The sequence below is a fragment of the Pseudopipra pipra genome, chromosome 6, assembly GCF_036250125.1.
Source record: "Pseudopipra pipra isolate bDixPip1 chromosome 6, bDixPip1.hap1, whole genome shotgun sequence".
Taxonomy (NCBI): Eukaryota; Metazoa; Chordata; class Aves; order Passeriformes; family Pipridae; genus Pseudopipra; species Pseudopipra pipra.
The window spans coordinates 17,207,224-17,228,419 of NC_087554.1; the positions used below are offsets into that span (position 1 = coordinate 17,207,224).

The 21,196-nt window shown below is 42.3% G+C and overlaps 1 protein-coding gene across 6 annotated transcripts in view; it reads left to right on the top strand.

Moving 5' to 3' along the window:
- The window catches only part of MOB2 (MOB kinase activator 2), a 113,860-nt gene that overhangs the window by 79,139 nt on the left and 13,525 nt on the right, over window positions 1-21,196 (top strand). Inside the window, exon 1 of one of the 6 annotated variants that reach the window (XM_064657580.1) lies at window positions 2,789-2,963. The exons of the other annotated variants lie outside the window; for them this stretch is intronic. Coding sequence (XP_064513650.1) covers window positions 2,854-2,963 — 110 coding nt within the window. The 5' untranslated portion in view covers window positions 2,789-2,853. Of the gene's footprint in view, window positions 1-2,788; window positions 2,964-21,196 lie in introns of those variants that run through there. 6 annotated transcript variants of the gene reach the window in all.

The window sequence follows — 21,196 nt, forward strand, 5'->3', positions numbered from 1 at the left end:
TAAAGCTGTTGGTAGGTCCATTCACAGATATTTCTGTTAATGTTTCAGTGATGATTTCAATACACAACTCTGATCCTTCAAGGCTGTCTGGAGGGTAAGGTATATGCTAGAAGCAGTTTGCCGCTGCTGAAGCAACTTGGACCAAGATTGGATCCAACAGTTGGTAAATCAGGCGATGTTGAGAAAGCAAGTGGAAAGAAAAGCTTCCAGTGGTTGTAAATAAGTAGGATTTCACATGGCTGTAAGACACACCCTTAAGGAAGTGCAGATATGCATCCTTCAGAATATGCATAGGTAGAGATCAGACCAGCTGCCGTGTTCAAATAAACACATTGGTTGTAGACGGAGTACTGCTCTTTCTGGATGAAGCAGCTCTCAAGTAAACCCATTTATGTCTGCAGATTTGCTGTAAATCGTGTTGAAGTGTGAGAATCTGTACTGCACGTGTGTTTTAAATTATTTGTGTTGATGCCACATAAATAAAGTGTGTGTGCTTAAGTTGTGCTTCCTATAATCCCCTGTTTGATTTTTATTATTATGAAGCATTTAAAATTGACTTTGAGATGCTGGGTTTTCACACAACTTGCATAAAATCCCCTACTACAGATGAACTGTAGCATGCAGTTGACCCAAAAAGGGGATACTGCTTGAGAAGAGGAAAACCGATAGATGGAGGAAAGGCTGGAAATGGTGCCACAGAGACATACGGTTGAGGAAAGCAAAAGATAAAGCATTGGTTTGATGTGGAAGCTAGCAGAATAGAGAAACAGGCCATTTATATGCATCAAAGTAAAAAGATACCAGGTTTGAAAATTGTATTTCAATTGATCTATCAGTTTTAACAGCAGAGCATCAGTTCCTAACCTGTATGAGATCACAGAACCTCTCTCTCTGAAGAGTGACTGTTTAGCAGTCAGATTCATGGAGAGGCCAGCTTCCCTAGTACAACTGTAATACCACAGAGCTGTATTTATTTTGGTTTCACCCCTGGATTTTCCTTTAATTTACTTTGAATAGACAGACTTTTATTAAAACTTAAGCTGCTTTATATCACAGGCTTGTTGTTTTTAAGGTGGTTCTTCAACAAACAGCATTCCCTCTGTGTGGATTTCCCTGGTGAATGAAGCAAGGGCAGCTGCCCTCTTGGCAGGTGCCTTTCCTCCATTTGCCAGGATTCTTGCTTTTTAGTGTTACCGTCACAAGTCGCTGTTACCGGGGGAAAAGGTTGAGTGAGCATCAGATTTTTCACGGATTGGATAATCTTCTGTATGAAGTGCCGAGATGCAGCACGGAAAGCTGAGCTGTGTTCAGCTGCAGGCTTCCTGTGTGCTATCAGTGAAGTCATTACAACCCCGTCTTAAGTGGATTGCTTGGAGAGTGGGAATAAAAATACCTCCTGCTTCACAAGGGTGTGGAGGCCTAACTTGGACATGCAACTAAAAGTGCATAGCTGACAAACACCACTGTCCCAAGTAGGGACTTGAGTAGTGACACATTATTCCTCCAAGTTGAATCACGTGGCTGTGGTTTCTTGGGTTTGTGCAAACAGCAGCCACATTCCCAACTGCTTTGACCAAGTGATGCTGGGTTGGTGACGGCGGCAATGTCATTGTTTGTGCTAAGTTTAATTCAACGAGCCTGTTGGCCTTCTGTTTACAGGGGAAGATGCCTGTTCAGTAAATGAACTGGAACACTTGGCTATACCTGTCTGGGGAAGGGCCCCTTCTGACTGCAGCCTGCATTGGAGGTGTATGTAAAATAGCAAACCCTCTGTTTTCTCTGAGATGTCGTGGGTTGGGTTTTAGCCTTTCAGAATAAGTGATGTCCTCAGGGCTTTGTGTTCTAGGTCACATTATGCCACACCTGTCACATTTTTTGTTGTGATTTGGCTCTAAATGCTACATCAGCAGGCTGTGGGCACAGCTGCCTGTCCAAAAGGGGCGTGAAGTGGTGGTTTTGTGCTGTGGCTAAGGAGCTGGACATATAGTGCTTTTCTAAGGTCTGTTAGGAAAATTCGTGGCAAAGTGGTTTCTCTGGGTAAAACTGCTGGTGTGTTACAACGGGCCTTGTGTTTGTGGATGCTGCTTAATCCCTTGTCCTCTGAGAACCATTACCAAAGTGCCTACTTGTAACTCTGGTCACAATGGCAAGGCAGCTCTGGTTTTATTCTTTTTTTCTGCTGATTTTATTCTTCTTCACCCTTCCTGTGTTCAAGCCTCTCTGATAAAAGTCTTGATGTCATTTCTGGGCTGACCTGCACAATGTAAAACTGCTCCTGGCAGACCGTCTGTAGCTCTGTTCTTGGGTTAGCCCATGCCCTTGCATGTCGCAGAGTCCTGAGGGCAGCGCAAAGCCTTGCTCACAAAAGGCATCATTATTCCCGTTTCTCACTGGGAGTCCAGCCTGGCCCCATTACGGACGGGGCCCGTACTGCAGACAGGAACAGCGGCGAGCCTGCCCCATGTCCTGCTAAGTCAGGCACCGTCCTACTTTGCCTCGCTCTCTCTCGGGCTGCCAAGAGAAGGGGCAGAGGATTGATTGGTGATGGTGTTGCTGCTTGTGCCGCGCAGCCGGGCTCCCCGGGCCCGGGGCGCTGCCTCCCCCCGTCCCAGCCCCAGGCAGGGTTGTGTAACGCGGCCGGGCCCCGCAGCCCCGGCGGAGCGCGGGGGCCCCTGGCCGGGCCGGTTCGGGGCAGCGCCGGCCGGGGCGGGGCGGAGGAGCGGCGGCACCGCCCGCCCCCAGCGCCATTGGCGGCTCCCCGGCGGGGCCGGGCGGGGGCGGGAGCTGCCCGGGGACAGCGGTGGGGAGTCGGGGCCGAGCTGTGTCCCCCGCTCCGCTCCGCTCGGCCGTACCATGGTCGGGGATCACTGCAGCCTCCCCGGTGAACGGCCCGTGCTCGCCCAGAGTCCCAAACCCGGACTAAGCTGCAAGATGGTCCTGCAGGCGGTGGGCAAAGTGCTGCGGTAAGGACGGCGGCGGGCAGGGCAGGGCGGCTGCCCACGGGGCATCCCGGGAGAGCAGGGAGATGGAGCTCCAGTGAAAACTCCGTCCCGGGCGCCGGGCGCTGCTCAGTCCCGCTCGTGCGTGGAGTAGGGAGGCTGCTTTCGGGAGGGTGGAAGTTGGAACGGTAGTAGGTGCTTGGGGAGAAACATTTGTTCACCCTTAGCACTGCAGTCAAGTTTTGTTTGTGCTTTCATGAGAAATGAATTTCCAGGACGTAAGCAGGCAGTGAAGGTCCTGGCTTGCCTGAATAAGGAGTCCGACCAACATGCTGCATATGCTTTGGCAAGTTTTCTACAGAAATGTTGTAAGATGAGGGGAAAAAATGGCTCATGTAGCTCAAAAGGACTTGTGTGAGCACTGAGACGTGCATGACTACTGAGACCAAAACCAGACTCTTTGGCAAAGGATGTGCAGTAATATGATTCGGAGGAGTTCTGACCCGTTCTGGTTGGCAGGGAAAAACGTCACCACAAATATTAGGATTAGCAGCCTTGTTCTTCAACAACTGCAGCTTTTTATTTTGGTTAAGTATGTACAGATATTTTTCTGGGATCTGTGAGGAATAGCAGTGCTGCTTCAAAAAGGAGCCTTGTTCCTTCAGCGTTGTCCCCGTTTCCTACTGTCTGTTGCCAACTGTTAAATGTTTGTCAACAGAAACATTATCCCTCTCTTCCTCCCTTGACTCATGTCTCTCCCCGAGCGACTTTAGGGGAGCAATTTATTAAAGCAGAATGTTCTGCTCACGAAGCGGCTGAGCTCTGACTGGGACTTCAGCTAGAGGAGTTCAATGGGCTTGAAGCAGGCTTGGTGAGAACAGCTGCTCAGAGTTGCTCTTAAAGAAGTCCTGTATTGCAGTACTTTTTTTTGTCCATGTTAAAAATATTTTCCTGTAGAAAACATTAGTTTAAGGAATTCAGGTCTCTCTTTCAGCTTTTTAACAAGTTTAATGTCCCTTCTTTGCATTTTTGGGGGGTGTTGTGTCTATAATTCAATATGGTGTTACACAGCTGGTCATATCATAAAATCCTTTGGCCAGCGGCTTGCTATTCATGCTGTGAACCTTTTGAAGTTTTTGGTAGCTGTTCTATTGGCAGCACTCCCAGATGTAAATAGATGGGTGTCTCTGTAGAGAAGAATTGCCAAACCTCCAAACCTTTTGTTCAGCATCTATGGCAGTTTATTTTAAAGAATAGGTAAGTTCCTGTGACTTAGCAGTAAAACATATATTTTTGGTTTATGCAGTGCACACGTTTGAAAAAATGTAGCTTAACCTCATCCTTTCTTCTCTTACTGGAGTATGTGCAGAAATTGTGCTTAATTTTATTTACCTTTTTTTTTTTCTCCTGATATTTATTTTCTACATGTACTATAAACCTTTTGTGAAAGCAGGAAAAAGCTGTTGTCACACATGAAATGTTTTGGGCTGGGGAATTAATAGGATAACTTTATTTTGCTAAGCTGTTACTAGATGGGGGTGATTACTATTTTGTAGTACAGTGGGGGTTTTTTATGTGTCTTTTCATACTGGGTTATCTCCTTTTGCTCAGAGTTAGAGAGAAATGTGAAGTCACAAAAAATTTCTTTAGATGCCAGACTGTTTCTCTTATTTCTCTTCTTGAATCTGCTTCAAATGCCTTATCTGACCTTATGTGTGTTACTTCATCTTACTTTGTTCTGTGAAACATGAGCTCATAGTCTGCAAAGAGCTCAGGCAGTGTAAGAGCACAGGTAGCTGTGCTATCTCTCTAGGTAGGAGCCCAGGTAAATCCCAAGTCCAATCAAAGTTTTCTTGTTGCAGAAATTGGGTATTAGTACTTAAGGAAGTGTAAGCCCAGTCAGTGATGGTGAAAGAAGGAACCACATGGGACCTCATTTAGGCCAGAACTGGTGTCTGGTTGGTGACAGCTGTGGTGGGATTTCTGTGAACAGAGGCATCTGCAGCTGAGCTTCGTCCACCTTATTGTTGGTAGATAAGAAAAGAGACCTTAAAGACATGGTTGAATGCAGAGGTGCAATGCCACCCCAATACAGAGTGACCCTTGATAATACTACATTGTAGTCATAAGAAGTTAAATGAGATTGTATAAACCATTACTATAATGGTTTGCCATCTCAGAGTAAGAGTAGGACAAAGGGTTATCAAATACCACTTTTAAGCTTGGCCACCTGAAACTCTGTTGATTGAGTTTTCTCCAGTCTGTACAGAGGATGAATCCATGCTAAACTCTGCATGCAGTAATTTTTCTTCTGTTGATCAGGCCATCACCGGTGCCTTGGTGATGAGATCAGAGAATATCTTGCTTGTGCGTAGCTTGGTGTTATGAACAGCTCACTGCATTTTAGGCTCTTTTCTTGGGCCTGACTGGGAACTGTCATCATCACAGTTCCCTTCCAGCCCTCCATAGGCTGCCAAGGAATTGTAGAAATTCACAATGGACAAGGGATATAGTGCCTGTCTTCACTCCAGATTGCCTCCATTCTTGTCTCTCTCCTGGTTGTGAATTTTAAAGCTCAGTTATTCGTGTACAGTACTTAATCAGTTTGATTCCCTGCATAGCAGATTTGTTGTATATTATTTACATGAGTTGTGTGTAGTTACAACCAACTCACTTGAAGTTTTTAACATGCAAGTTGTTTTCATTAGTTAGTAGGTCTAAGGCCTCCTGGCTGCCAGATAGTATGTGTTTCACACACTAGTAATAACAGCTGCCAAAGGAGGAATCAGTACGTGGAAGAAACAAGGAGGGAAGTGTGAGGAAGCAGAAAGACTTCACGAGAAGCAGTAGCAGCCCTGAGAACCTGAGAAGAGTTTAAAAGAGCATAGGGAAAGACAACTGAACTAGAAAGGGGGAAAAATTGTAACAAAAGCAACAGATGTGTTCTCAGTCTTTCTAATTAATGTTTTATGAATGCTACTGTTAGGTTTATTGCTCTTTTAAATTATTAGTGATTCAGCTATGAAGAACTCTGGAGATGCTTGTATCTTTCATCGTATTGGTTAGTAAACTGTGTCTAACACTTCAGGGATAGGATCAAGGCTACTCACTTGTAACGATTAAAAAAATTATAACACCATTAGAAGAGTGTCATCTCCCCTTTAAATTAATCATAGCATAGCTGAAAAGAAGTTGTGTGTATTCTTTAGCACAGTGTTTAATTAGGGCTTTCATTTCACTTATGTTTTTGAAATATGTTAATGTAATTTTTTCTCTCTCGTGTAATGAATTGTGCAATTATGTAGCCCATGGTTAGAGAGGAAATAAAACTAAAATGGGTGCAGTTTTTCTGCATTTTGTTATTTTGATTTCTATGAGTTGGTGGTTCTGGAGAGAGGTAGAAGGAGAAAGGGAAAAGAGTATCATGTCAAAACTTGGAATATTATTCTCTTTTATAGCATTATTTCATTAACTGTTCAAGTTTTTTGTGGCACCACAGATTCCCGTTAGCTTCCTTGCAGAGATGTGTGTTTTACTGGCCTCAAGCAGTACAAATGCAAGGAAGACTTGGGTTCCTGAGAACTGTCCCCTCTTTGGTTCCAGCGGATAACAGAGCCAGCCATAAGCATTTTTTGGAGCTGCCTGCTGATGATTTTAGGACACAGCGTTCACTGCCTGTGCCAGCACTTCAGTCCTGGTTCAGGTGCTCAGCGCCTTTGCTATGCCCTGGCACTTTGGGTCCTGTGCAGGCAATTTTCGGGGACTGTTCCTCATGCAGCTTCATACTCAGTGCGTTTCCTTTTAAGTCTTCAGTGAAACCAAGTCCCTCTGGGATAGTTGACTAATAATCAGTGATACGGTGGCAGGAAAGAGGAATGGTGCAGGCTACAGAGCTGTGATGTCATTGTGTAATGTCTTTTGATAAATTACGGTGTGGTTTATATGTACACACAGTCCCGGATGAGTGTGGGAATAGATAAGTTAAACCTCCCCTTTCTCATAAGAGCTCCCTTTTTACAGCAGTGTGCAGGGATTGATTTGGATACCAACCAAAACAACCAACCCAACCCCACTCTTTTTGGGTAGGTGTGCCATTTGGCATTACTAATAAAGTGGAATTTTTAGATGTGCTTTTCCAGAGTGTAGTAATTTGTCTTCAGTGATAGTGTGATAATGATTGCTTCAGTCAGATAAATTAGCAAGTTTCAGTTGGCATTCTGGATGTTGCTATGTATTTTTATATCCAGCACTTAAAATTTTTTGAAAAGTTAAATTCCTTCTCTATTCCTCAAATAATTCATAGCAAGATCAGAAAGAAAACAGGTTAATTTTGATATTGTATTCTGTTTTTTTTTTTTTATCATGCAGAGTTGTCTCAAATGTGTTTATGAACCAGGACATAGGTGGGTAGGAGCAGAGGGTGTTTGATGTAGCTGCCTCCTCTGTGCTGCCTTGACTCTTATGGCTGAAGAAAACTGTTGTCCATGATGCTTGTATGTATTGACAGGATCAAAGCAAATATTTAAAAAATCGATCCTGTTTTATTCTAATTTAGGTAGAAACATTTTTCAGTAATTTAGTCCGGTTCACAGTATTAGAAAGTAATTAGAAGAGCCTTGTTTAGCTAATCTGATTAATGGGGAAGGCTGGGGACAGGCAGAAGAGAAGGGAGGGAGGACAGTGTGCAGGGAAAGGGGCTTATAGGCAAAATGCTCTTCAGAGCCATGTTGGCTATTTTTATCCTGTTCTTTTTCTTTCTCCCTCCCACAACTTTCCATTGTACCGAAATAGTTCAAAATGTTTATGGTTCAGGGCAACTGACATCACTGGTTGTCGTGCTGTGTCTTGCTGAGTATTTCTGTGACAGGAGCTGATTCCTCATTCAGTGATGGCCTTTTGGGACACTCAGCTGCTCAGAAAGGACTGATGACACTATGGGGCAGTGACATCTTGTGCTTTGGCAAGGTGTGACCATGCAGGAGGGACTCTGTGGTAGGTCTTCAATCTGTATGTGAGATTGATCTTTGACATGTGTCCTTTCCTCAGGACAGAGCAGGGTACAGAAGGCAGGCCTGGGTGGCATTGCCAGCCTGGTGGACTCATTGGGTTGGGATGTGCCTGTTGGAGAGGCGGCTCTCCCCGCTTGTGCAGGCAGATGTTCTCCAGCATATGCAGGTAGCAAAGTCTATTCTGGTTGTAGCTACAAAAGTTGTAGTGCTCTGCTTGAAGTTCAGCCCCACTGGGAGCTGTTGGATACCTCTGACAAAGCCCAACTGGGGCCCTTGCTGGAGCTCAGGACTTGGAACTGTGCTCTGGAAAGATGCTTTGTCTCTCTGGCAGTCCAGTGAGCCATGCACTCCTCCATTGCTTTGGGGTAGTTGTCAGTCTGCTCACTCTTATTTGCTCTGGGAGTGTCATGACCCTGGTGCATTTGTGAGAGTTAGTGAACCATGTACAGTGTATTAACTTAATGAAGAAGTTGGTGTCTTTCTTCAGAGGTATTTACAACACTGAGTTGTATTTTGGTTACATGTTCTACATCCTGTGAGGTGATAGCCAGAGGGAGAGGACTGCTTAAATTCTTCTCTGTGTTGAAATAACCCTCTAAGGTGTCTCCAGAGGTAGTACGGGAAAGGCCCCTGCCCAAGGTTTAATAGCATTTTCCTCTGGTTTAGGGGCAAAAGTATGCTTCTTTTTTTTCCTGAAGATGCCTCCTGGACACTTAACAAAGAATAGAGTTGATTATAATCTCGAACTTCTGAAATTATTCACCCTTCTTTTATCTTGCTTCCTTGGTATGCATCTGTTTCGTTATAGGATTTGTTCCAGATTTTAGCTGCTTGTTTCAGCCTGGAAGATTATTTCAGTTTATATATGAGCAAAGTATGAGCATGCAACATTCATCCTTCTGGGAGTTGCCTACAATTTCTGGTTTGTCTCTTTGTTTCCTGTGTTGCAATAGCCCATGTTTCTGCTGCTGCTCTTTATGGAGAAAGTATCTATTTCACACAATTTCTATCCACTGTTCTCTGGTATCTCAAACCGTCTGTGCACCCCAAGGCTTTTACCAGGTAGGTTTGTAGGAGAAAAGTATTCCTCTTGTAGAAGAGCTTTTTTCTCTCGCCTTTCTTGATGATCTTTTTTGAAGAGGTGGGGTGTAGGAATGCGATCTCCCACCAGTTGTTGTCCTGTCTATAAAATGGCTAAGACAAAATGTATCCATTCCTCTATCATACATCTTTCTCTGTGACTACACCAAAATCGAGTGTGTTAAAGCATTCTCTTGTTGAGGGGGATTTTCTAATCCTTTTCTTCATCCCCGGTGCTGCGTGGCTCTACAGAATTTTAACTAAGACTGCAGCAGATTGCTGTCAGAGAAGAGATGTTGCATTTCTTTTAAGAGCTGCCAGCACCTAGTCTCTGGAAAGAGAAGGGGATAGGATGTATGGATTAACCCTTTCTTCTAGCTTTCTGAACTAAAAAACCCCACTTCTTGGAGGGAATGGAGTCCATTAACACCAAAGTCAGGTTGTTTGAGCTTGTCAGAAGATGCTGCTCTGTTAATTTTCCAAGTTATTTTCTGTCTGGTACGAAAATAAGTTTACAAATGCTTTTGCTCAGACAGCAGGGACTGGTGGTAGCAGATGCTCCCGAGGTGAAAGGAACATTGTGGATGTCTGTGTGATTCCTTTTATTTTTGAAAAAGGAAGAATCAGCAGTGAATGCACCTGTCCTCAGAAAGGCAGATAATGACAAAATATTAAAATTCTTAGCTTAATATCTGGCAAAAAAAAAAAGTAGTCCTGGCACACCATACAAAGTACACAGAGTTAATGAAGAAAGAAGGCTTGGGTTTCTTCACTGGTGATTTTATGTAACTTCACACAGAGGTGAGATAACATTAGGGGTACCTTGGTGTACCTCCACTCACATTCAAGACACTCAGATCTGCTATTCAGTCCAATGGGCCCATGCATCCCAGACTCAGAACACCAAAGCCTTACAGGGATAAATGCTAACCATCAGCAGGATGCATTTGTCATGACAGGGAAAAGGAAAATTGAGATGAAAGAGGCTTTGCTGATTCTTTGTTATACAAAATCTTCACTTTTGAAGCGACTGCCATATTTCTTCAGAACAAACCTATGCAGAAAAGGATAAAGCCTGGGGTCTTGAGACCACCATCTGTGTGGAACAGAGAGCAAACTGTTTTCTGTCTCAGTTGAAGTACTTATTTTTCTGTTGTTTTGCAGCATACAAAGATTTTTTTTCCATGCCTAGGTTTGTCATTCAAGTCCTTAAATTTTTAAATCTACACATTTTATTAGCAGTTGAGCTCACTGTTGTTAAGTGATTTCAGTTGCAAGCCTTATGAGAGAAATTCCTACTGATTTTTGAAGTAGAGACTTAAGTATTTAGAATTAAGTGCATCGGCCAACAACAATAGTAAACTCTTCTGAGAGAGACTTCTTCACAGGTTGGGTACTATCTTTCATTTCTTCATAGTGAAGCTGCTAAGCACACAAGCAGTATGGCTACATCTCTGCAAAACCAGCAGGAACTGTTGGATAATGCCAGGAACTGAAATGGGGCTTCTCTGGTGAGCAGTGCGGGCTGGGTTTGAAGAGAGTCAGCTGGTCAGGACCATTCCTTGCTTTGAGGTGTGACATTGCCTTTGCACTGTGTTTTGGGGAATGTGTTCGTCCAGGCTTGTATGAACTTTATCAATTGCAAATCCACATGAGCAGCTAAAAGAGCCTGCTTGTCATTTGCACATGCAGCCAAGGGAATGAAATAAATTCAGCACACAACTGTGTGTACCTAATTTTAATATTTATTTTTGTAAATTACTAGTGTTTCTTAACCAATTTCTTGGCTGTGCTTTCAGCATTTAATTAAAAGAATGAATTTGTATTTCAGCAAGCCCTTGGAGGTAACACTGTGAGGTTTTAATATATCTGTGGGGGTTTTTTTCCTGGTTGCTAGTGGATCAGTGAGTGTCTGTAAAGGTGCTCTTACTTGCTTTTCAGTCTCCTGTGACGTATCTGGAAAAGTAATAAATTAGGGTTGGGAATCACTGCTGTCTCACAAGCTAATTAACAGTGATCTAACTGTACCAGTAATTAAACTATTATCCACCCTACTATTTTTTTCAATCAGTCATTCAAATGTTCTTTACTTTGGCCCATGAATCCATAGCATTTTTATTTTAAATAGATTTTTTTTCTTCCTCTTTTATACAGAAAGCAAAACTTCAATGTTCAGTTTTCTAAGAAATTCTGAAACCGCTGTGTGTTATTGATGGCAAAACTGAACAGAGCATTGCATCATTCTGTCACAAAATTTTAAAAATTAACTACATGGTTACATTAGGGAATGTTTTGTACACATAATTTGTTAATGAAAGGTACCTAATTAAGATAATGCTTTGATTATCCTGTGAGGGGGAGACACACAATTTATACTTTCCAGCTATTGGTTTCGATTTTTAAGTTTAAAAAGACAGTTCATACTAAGACTGAAAAACACTGTTTCTCATCATGGGATCTGATCTAAGGCATGCCAGGAGAGGTGGGACTTCCCTGAACTAACTTTGGTTTAAATTAAAGCTAAAATATTAACAAAAGGGAAAAAGGAATCCATTTTTGATCTACAAAGCTGCCATTGAGAACTGACCTTGACCAAAGGTCATTTCTAGTAAATAAATATCCTTCCTAACCGCAATGCTGTAGTTAATTTAAAGTGTAAGAGATGAGTTTGTGAAGCTTGATACAGAGGATGAAAATTTCAGGTGGGGTTGCTTCCTCACAATTAGTATTTCATTGCCCAACCTGTTCAATAACTGATGGCTGGGTAGGTAATTGAATTCCCCATAGCTGTGTCTCAATGCAACAAGATGCACGTGTGTGTTGGTACACAGGCTTTAAAAGTGAGCTGACAGGTGCAGGCATGCGAAATTGCTGATGAATAGTGAAAACAAGTTGAATTTTTTCCCATATTATATATCTAATTGAGTTTATGTTCTGTACTGAAGCTCCTGCAAAGAAGGCCAAGGTGTTTGAAGTAGCCATGTTGTTACCTGTGTTTCCATGTACGCTCTCAGTTGTGGTGTGCCCCAGCACTTTTCTGTCCTATTAAACCACATTTTTTTAGACGTAAAGCAAACAATGTTTTATGTGAAGGATTCAGCTGTTGAAGTCTTGCCTGCTGTGTGATTACATATAGATGTCATTTTCCAAGGTAGAACTGTAGTAGGAAGGCAGGTGATGAACTTACTTTTACTCTCTTCCCAACATAAATAACTAACTTATCCTTCCAATGCAAGATACTTTTTGTGCCTAAATAGTTGTAATTTGCCCACTCCTGTCAGAAGTAAAGATGATGGTCCTTTACTGTTCCTTGCCTCTGGGGAGCTGAGGAGAGAGACAACTGTGACTGAGCTCAGCTGCAAGCTGACATGTTGCACCATGTTGAGAAATATTTGTCTATTGAGAGTACAGACTCTGGGTGAGTATTCCCATTAGCTGTTTGGGAATGTCATGCAGTCCATATTGCCTTCTTCCAGACTGTACAGTGTAACTGTGAAATACATCCTTAAACATTTTTGTAGACTTGTAAAAGTTGAGAATTTTAAAATTCTGTACATTAAACATTTTATGTACCCATCTTCCTAAACGAAGTGTGTAGGTAAGGTTCTGAACTTGGCCTGCATATCTAATGTATTTTCTTTGTTGCATGTTTTCTTTAGGCTACAGTCCTTAATACTAGTTAGTGTTGTCAGATAATTTTTTGTTGTTGTTGTACGAAGAGAGCTTGCAAGGCAAAAAGGCCTCACTTTCCTTTAGTGAGGAAAACTAAAACACTTTTTACAAAGACAAACCTGTCTGCACCCTGGTACTCTCTGAACAGAGCAGACTGTCTGCGTTTGTCTATCTTGGGCCGTATAGCAAGAAGTGTGATTGCTGAAGCCAGGTTGCCATGGTGAAATAATTCCCAGCAATTAAAGCACAGTTCTATCCTGAAAAGCAACTCTGTGCAACCTATGTTGTGAAATCCCACATTTACAAGGCCATGAGGTTTCCAAATCAAACTTGCTTGGTTTAGAAATAAAAAGATAGCTTTGCAGCCTGCCAGCTCTACAGACTTCATCAGGGTTGGAAGATAACAGTGTCTGCAGTGATTTATGTGCTCTGTTGGTGAACTCCCTCCCCACAAAGGTGGACCACAGTGTACTGCATGTGCTCTTCTAGAGAGATAACGGGGCTGCATCAGAATAGCCAGGAGGAGCAGTTGCTGCCAAAACTTGAATGTTATGACGTAGAAGTCAAAATAACTCTGGTGTTCAAATAGGAGAATAGAGGAGATTAGATAAATCCCTGCTTAAATTAGTAAATGTGTCTGAAAAGACATAGGGAATGGATATGTTAATTGAGAATTTTCGGTGTTTTTATAGTACATTCACATTTTCTTTCCATTTTCAGAGTCTAAAAGCCTTAAAAGAGAGACAAAAACTTCTTTTGTCAATTTAAGTTTTTCCTTGTTCTTTGCAAGCAGTGTTTCTGGCCTCCAGAATTTCTAATTGTCTGTTGAAAAAACACTGCTCTGAATATAATAATAAACCTGACAGATCTCTATTTATCTTCCCCAGAGTGAAAAGGGTGTTAAAAGCTGCCCCAAAATTTAGTTGCTTTCAAATCTTGGTGCAGATCACTTGTTCTCAAGGCTCTGCATTGTGGGTGACCTCCCCACTGCAGTGTATGTTAGGGAACCAGGCTTTCTGTCTCTGCCATTGTCTGCTCTCAGTTGAGAGCCAATTTTCTCCTTTCTCTGTATGTTTTAATTGAAGAAATTTAAGATATGCTACAGATCTCTGCCTTGGACAGAAATGTTTTCCATTATAGACAAAAACCTCTCTCTGCTAACTTCAAAAGGTCCTTGGAGAACTAGCTGAGATGTAAACATTTACATATGGAGATATCTGTGGCCAGGTGAAATGAATTCTGGTCCTACTGCATAGCTGCAGTATGGGAATATATTTAGCAGTGGAGGATGATGAGGAAGCACTTGTGTTGCTAGAATACTAATGGCATTTTTCCTTTGAGGGAGACAAGGATACAGGAGCATCCTTGTCTTGGTACTACGTATGGGCCTAATGGGTTTGGAGTGTTTGCCTGGGGACTAAAATGAGCTGCATGTTAACAAGACAAACCCTAGAACACAGAACTCCAGCCTGTATTTTCAGCTGATGAATGGCTGGGCAGAGATGCCCTAGAGAGTCAGCATGGGATGGCCTCTCCTGTCCCTCAGTGCCCCACACCAGGATCTGCTCTGAGCGCCGTTCTTGGGAAGGAGGAGTTGCAGTCCAGGGAGCATATACTGTGCTTCTAAAGCAGAGATTTGCCTTCCTTCTGCTCAGTTTTGGCTTCCTTTGTCAGACAGTTTGCTAACTGGAGACTTAAAACGAACAAAAACAAAGCCAAGAACCACCACTCCATATCTGTCACAGGCTCAGGATTGGGCACCTCTGACGCAGGGTTCTGCTTTGTGGTTTGTTCTAAGCATTGGATAAATTAGTTGTTGCAACACTTAATCTGTGACCTACTGAATCTCTGTTACCACAGACCTTATTTGGCTCCATGCAGAGCTTTTGAAAATAAACTTTAGGAGAGATTTGTTCTATTTCACAAATTACCAGAAATCTTGACTGCAGTAAGTTGCTTAGGAAAAGAATCTTGTTGAGGCTTGATGTTGGCACCTCCAGGTTTGGGTTTGTGCGGGCTTTTTGGCACCAAGGTAGAAGAGAACATTTCAAAATGAAGAACAACTGCATATTTGCTTGGGTAATTTTGTTTCTTCTACTGAATTGTTTCTTTTAAATTACATCACTGGCTCCTAGAAATAAATGATCCGTTTGTTTCCCATTGGACATCACTTCCTTGGCATCCCACACAGCCCCTCTCCCAGGTGTGTTGTCTGGAGGGGAACCGGGAGAGTGCAAGGACTGTACAGTCAGAAGACCCTTCCCAAAGGCAGCCATAGAGGCTGGATACCTCCTTTCTGCCTGGAGGAGGAGTTCTGGCAGGTACGCCCAGAGAAGAAAGGAAACTCTGGTCCAGCGTGTTTTACCACAAGAATGCACTGTGCACATTTTTGTAGCATTAATTGAGCTGTTGCATGCCTGGCCTTGCCTCTGCAGCCATTCTTCCCAGAGCTGCATTGAGGAGAAGATGGGGGATCCTGAGTAGCCTTACCTGGGCACCAGCAAACACCTGGGAGTTTCAGCAGTGTAGTTAATGTGCCTCTGACACACCATTATGGGCAAACACTGAGCTTGTGCTGTGAGGTGATGTGCAAGGGAGGAGGGAAGGAGGGAGAGGTGTGGAATCGTAGAATTGTTTAAGTTGGAAAAGACCCCTGAGATCGTCAAATCCAACCATAAACACAGCATGGTTGAGTCCACCACTAAACCACATCCACACATCATAAATGCCTCCAGGGATAGTGACTTCAGTGCTTGATAACTCTTTTGGTGAAGAAATTTTTCCTAATATCCAATCTAAACACTGAGGCCATTTCTTCTTGTCCTATCAGTTGTTACCTGGGAAAAGAGACTAACCCCTTCTTGCTACAACCTCCTTTCAAGTAGTTGTAGAGAGTGATAAGGTGCCCTGAGGCTCCTTTTTTCTTGACCAAACAACCCCAGCTCCCTCAGCTGTTCCTTGTAAGACTTGTGTTCCAGATCATTCTCCAGTAGGTGGGTGGGAGTCCTACAAAAGGGAACAGAAAGGCCTGATGTACCAGAGACATGGCATGTGCAGGTGCCCCATGTTCTCCTTGCTTTGCCAGCGGCACCAGCTGGAACTCAGTTTGGCCCTACAGAACGTTTTGGGCTTTCTGTTGGGAAGCAGCACTACGAAATAATGTTATGGCACTTGTCATCCTTAACATGCCTGCCATGCCTTGGCACCGACTGTTTACAGAAGAGCATCCGGAGGCCAAGCAAAGATTCCCTTTTAAGGCCAAGAGCCACTATGAGAATTCAGAAGAAAAAGTTTCCCTGGCATGTAGGGTACATTCTTCTTTCCTCCTCCTCTTGAATAAACTATTAGTAACTTTTAAAAACAGAACAAGAATGAAGAAGCAGGGCCAAAAATGCTGCCAAAGACATTTTATGCTGCGCAGCCCCCTTAGACCTGCACAGCAACCAAGCCCTGGAGCTAACCCAGGGCGGGAGAGGGGAAGGATGAAGCTGAGATCAGAGGAGTCTGTCAGAGACCTGGGGCAAGAGGAGATCAGAATGGAGACTGTCTTAAAAAGTTTAGTCTCCTTCCCCAGCCCAGGAGAAATGGACTGTCCACAGCACTTTTTGAACAATTGTACTGTATGATGCACCAGGATTTGGACTTGCTTTCCAATACCTTGCACAGCTTCCCTTCCCTTGCTGATGTTCTTTCCGTCCCCGATCCTGCATGTGGATGTGTACATCCAGGATTTGTGTTCTGGGTGTGCTGTCACATGGCACTTTCAGCTGAAGACTTAGCAGTGATCTGGGTTAAAACAGGACATGGGATTGCAGAAAAATCTCCACAGAGGTGCTAATTTTGAGCTGTTTTAAAGAAAGAGGGGAAATACACATATAATCTCTAGCTTTTTCCTCAAAGGAAGGGCAGCTCTACTGATGTTCAAATGAAGCTGTTATTCCCCTTTTCTTGCATGCTATACAAATAAATAAAGACACTGAATTACCAAGAAGGGATTTTAAGCTGCCTAGCACCTCTGAGTTTCCAGTTCTTGCTCTTAACTGAGGGGAAAAGACTGTGAGCTGCTGAGGTAGGAAACTGGACAGCCTTCAAGACTTTGTTCTTGACCTGTAAAAACTGGCATAACCTGCTTCTTCATTGTTCTTGTCACTAGGACTCGTAAATTTTAGCTCATAAAACTGTTTCCTTCCTGCTATGAATGGGTTCAGGACTCCCATACTTACGCAGAACATTTCTAACCAGAAATTAACTGATAATTTCTTTCCAGTAAAGGGCCACAGAAAAAAACATAAAGGTAAAAAGTAAATCTGTGAGCAGCTGACCCGATTTTCCTTACAAAGCTGTAGCCTTCTGTAGAGGGCTGAAATCATTGCATTTTTCCTTTCTGCAAAGGGAGTAGATCAGAGAGGGAGAACTTGCATGTTAGAATTTTTTTACCTTTAATGTGTTGTATTTTGTTCCACTCACATTGCCTTTGACTCCTTACCCAAAGAAGGGAAGAGGAGAGAAGCTAAAATGCAAATGTCCAGTATACCTTTAATTTTAAATTATAAAAACCCTTATTCACTGAAAAAATTGAAACAAAGTGTTCATAAAGACTGTGTTGTGTCAACAACAAAGCTTCTAAAAGACACTGTTAAATTGTTGGCCTACTGCCTCTCTAATTTTGTCTTTTAAGAAGCCAACCCTCATCCTCAAATTACCAAGAAAGTGGCTTTTGGCAGGAGTGATGATTCACTTTATAACACTTCATCAGTGGAGGATATTTTAAAACACAACACTTCAAAAAGAAAGAAGAAATTACAGGCTGAAAAATTGAAGGCCCAGATAGTTTGATATATCTGGTAGTTCAGTGTGTAGAAGTATACCTGGAATATGGTGTTGCTGTTGGAGACTGTAATCCACATAAAAGTTTTTAGTTGGAAATGTGCCATTTAAACCCCAAACTTTTCCAGATTGTGAACTATACAAATTGTAAAGTGCAAACCAGGTTACTTGAAAATAACCCCCAAACCTTCAGGTGATTTTTTAAAGATATAATTTAGTGACACATCTGTGGGCATCTGTGTTTTTGATCTTCCTTAAAACAGATTTTTTTTCTTTTTATGCCACTTCTGCATGCATTGCTGTGAACTAGGGGGGTTGTGCTCTCCTCTGGCCAACACTAATGGAATATGTCACGGCAGGATTGTTAGCAGTTGAGGCCTGCTTTCTCCTGATTTGCTGGGGATTGCTAAGATTATAGCAGTTAACCTTGTGTAAGGAATACAGTTGCTAAATAACCCCCACAAAACCACACGACATTAATCACAAAATATGCATCTTTGTCCTTTAAGTTTCGTGATCCGTGGTGGTTTTCATCCTCACAGACCTGAGATGACTTTTTAGTTTTAACGTTTGCAAACAAGGAGACAGATTTGCCACGTTAGGCTTGTCAGACCTGGTCTGTCAATTTTCAAATAGAAATCAGTGTGTTTAAGACTTTACTGGAACCTAAAACCAGTGCATGATCCCGAGGCACAGAGTGGTCAGAATTTTGCCTGGAGCTCTCGTCATCATCACTACGGGGGCTTTTTTTAAATAAACTTTTTTACTTTCTGCAGTTACTCTTATTTCTGGTACTAAACCCACTTTGATATGCCAGACTGAAAAGAAAAAACTCACTGATTACATGTATTTAAAAAATAAAAAATAAACAGCCACTCATCCCAAGGACAGTTAGTTATATGTGAAGGATAGGAGAGGAGGATCAAAGTATCGTAATTTGTTTTTGAAGAGATTTCAATTTCAGATGCAGTGTAAGAAACCACACAGCTTGCTCGAGACAGCAAGAAATTATTATAGCTGTGCTGGTTTCCTCTGGAAAAAAAAACAAATCCTGAATTGGTAGAGATAATTTGAAATTGCATGATCAGTTTAGGGAACTTTGGCATTTAAAATACCGCTAGCATTCCCTCTGTGTGATCAGTCTGGCAGTAAATCAGATGTGCAGGACCAGAACCATGGATGCCTGGTACAATTCCAAAGTTATACATCAGGTTATCAAGCATCTCCACATAGTGGTCATTGTGTCTCTGATACTTCTTCAGCTAAACCAGATTGCTCCACGTGTGCTTCTTTCCAGACAAACCATGTTGGTTTACACTGAAGCACATCTTTAGCATTTGTACTATGAATAAACTTTGAATCTTACAGCCAGTTTCTGCTGTGAAATGGGAGTAATACTTCCCTCAAAATGGTTTTGAAACTAAACACTTGGATGGTGCTTTAAAGATGCTCCACAGTGCAAAGTTCTTTAAACTAAGAAACTGCTGAGCATCTGATCAAGAAGGAAATGAGAGATTAGAGGAGGAGGATCTTTATTAACTGAGATGGGATAAGAAAAAAAATGGGAAATTGGCAGTTTTACTTGATCTTAACAAAGCAGTTAGACTAGGGAAAAAAATCATCACAGACCACTGGGCCTGTCACTTGGTGCGGAGTGTCTTACACATCTCTTTCTTCAGGCAAGCTTCCAGCTGCTGTGTTTTCTAGCTGAACACAAGGCTGAGTATGGAAGCCCTGCTAAGAGCATTAGTGACTGTACTGTCTTGGACTGGAGCCAGTTTGCTGAACCTTCTTCTAAGACTTTAGATGAGTGATCTCTCTTCTGCCATTTCCCATCACTTTTGCCTCTCTGAAACGTATTCGTGGGTGCGACTTGGCCTATGGCATCATATTCAATCGAGTGCCTAAAACCAAAGACAGACCTATCCCAGGAGTTGTCTGAGGAATTAGTTTGTACTCTGGTTTGCCTGTCAATAAAAACTGCAGAGTGCTGTCTCCTTGGATTCCTTAAAGATGTTTGTTTCCTTGGTAGTTAAGCACTGATAGACAGGATTTGGTCTGTCCTCTTGACACACCACGAAACAGCTGCATAACAGCTATTCCTCCAACTGCTTTGGTGATACAATTGATCTGACATGGACATGTTAAGACAAATTACCAGAATTCACTTATTTTTGAAGAAAGACACTTGTAAACATGAATCAGGACTTGGGGTGCCTATAGCTGTGTTTTGAAAGGTACTGCTCTTTTTGTGGTCTTAGATCACATTTAGTTATGTTTTCCCATAAACAAGCATCTACAGGTGATGGATTTTGGTGTTTCCTGAACAGAACAGTCGTTCTGGACACTTCATCATTTTTCATATTTGTGTACTTTAAACATAAAATGAAAAATTAAGGAAGGCATCTTGAATGCTCACAACAAAGGAAATAATGGATGCTTCACTTTGTACCTTTGGAGTTGATTCCAGCTGGTGTTTTCTTACAAATCTTTGAAAAAACAGCGAACTTAGAGGTTAGGGTGAGTAGAGGGAAAGGAAGCTAACTCCTAAACTTTACACTATTTGGTAATTCTGGTAACTGTGAATGTATGAGCTTTGATTCATCTAGAATATGGAACTATTATTTATTAATTCTTAATCATGTGTAATTGTGTTTCTAAACCAGGTTTTTTTGTACTGCTGTACGCTTCAGCTTTGTAAGTTTGTAAAAGGAGTGCTTTAAGTGTGGGCTGGTATTGATAGTTTTGAAACTAAACCCACAGCTTTACAGCCTAGAGTGAATATGACTCAACTAATTTGAGTAAATCAATATAAACTAACTTCTGCTTAATTGAGGGGGTGTGCATGATCCAGTTCAAAATGATGTTTTTAAAGCTGGAGGGTTTTTTTTAGTTTTTACTTACAGTATTTGTACCATGTAGTGTCCCAGCTGCACTGCATGGAGAACACAAAAATCCGCTGGTGTAAACAATTTCTGTGGTCTTGCTTTAGCTCTCAGCAGCTGCAAAAGGTTAACAAGTTTGTGCTGCACATGGTGATGTGATATGCAGGTTTCTGTGGTGTGAATAAACTTTGATAGCAGTGATTATGGGCATTTTGCAGATTCAGTGATGATACCCATGGGTCAGGTTCTTTTTAAACCAAACCAAAGCTTTGGAAAGGGGCAGAGCATGGGATTCTTCAGGAAGCTTCTGTTTAAAGTACTCCAGTTCCAGTACAAGGCAATTGTGGAAAGACTTACACAATTTTATTGAAAAGACATGAAGTGGCTGCATGTACTAATCTAACAGAGAATTAACATTTGTGTGGAGATGCGAGAGGTTCTGGTTTTTGTAAAGGAATAATGTACGGTTGTTTGCAGTAGCAAACTTGTGAACATATTTAGTGTTGAATTTTTATTCTCATGAAATGGGGAGAAGATGTTGAAGTGAGGGTGAGGCACACACCACTCATTCCTATGCGATGGAAGGCTTGCCTCAGCCTCCAGTGTCTTGCTTCCTTCTGTGGTTTCCCTTCCAAGCCTGGCTATGACAGACTGTCTTTGACCTCTTTGTCTCTCCTTCCCTCCTCCACCTCCTCTCCGAAGACTGTTCTTAGCTGATGTGGCACAGCCCTAACCTGGGGCCCTTGGTTTAATTATCCTGAACTACAGCAAAGACAGAAACTCT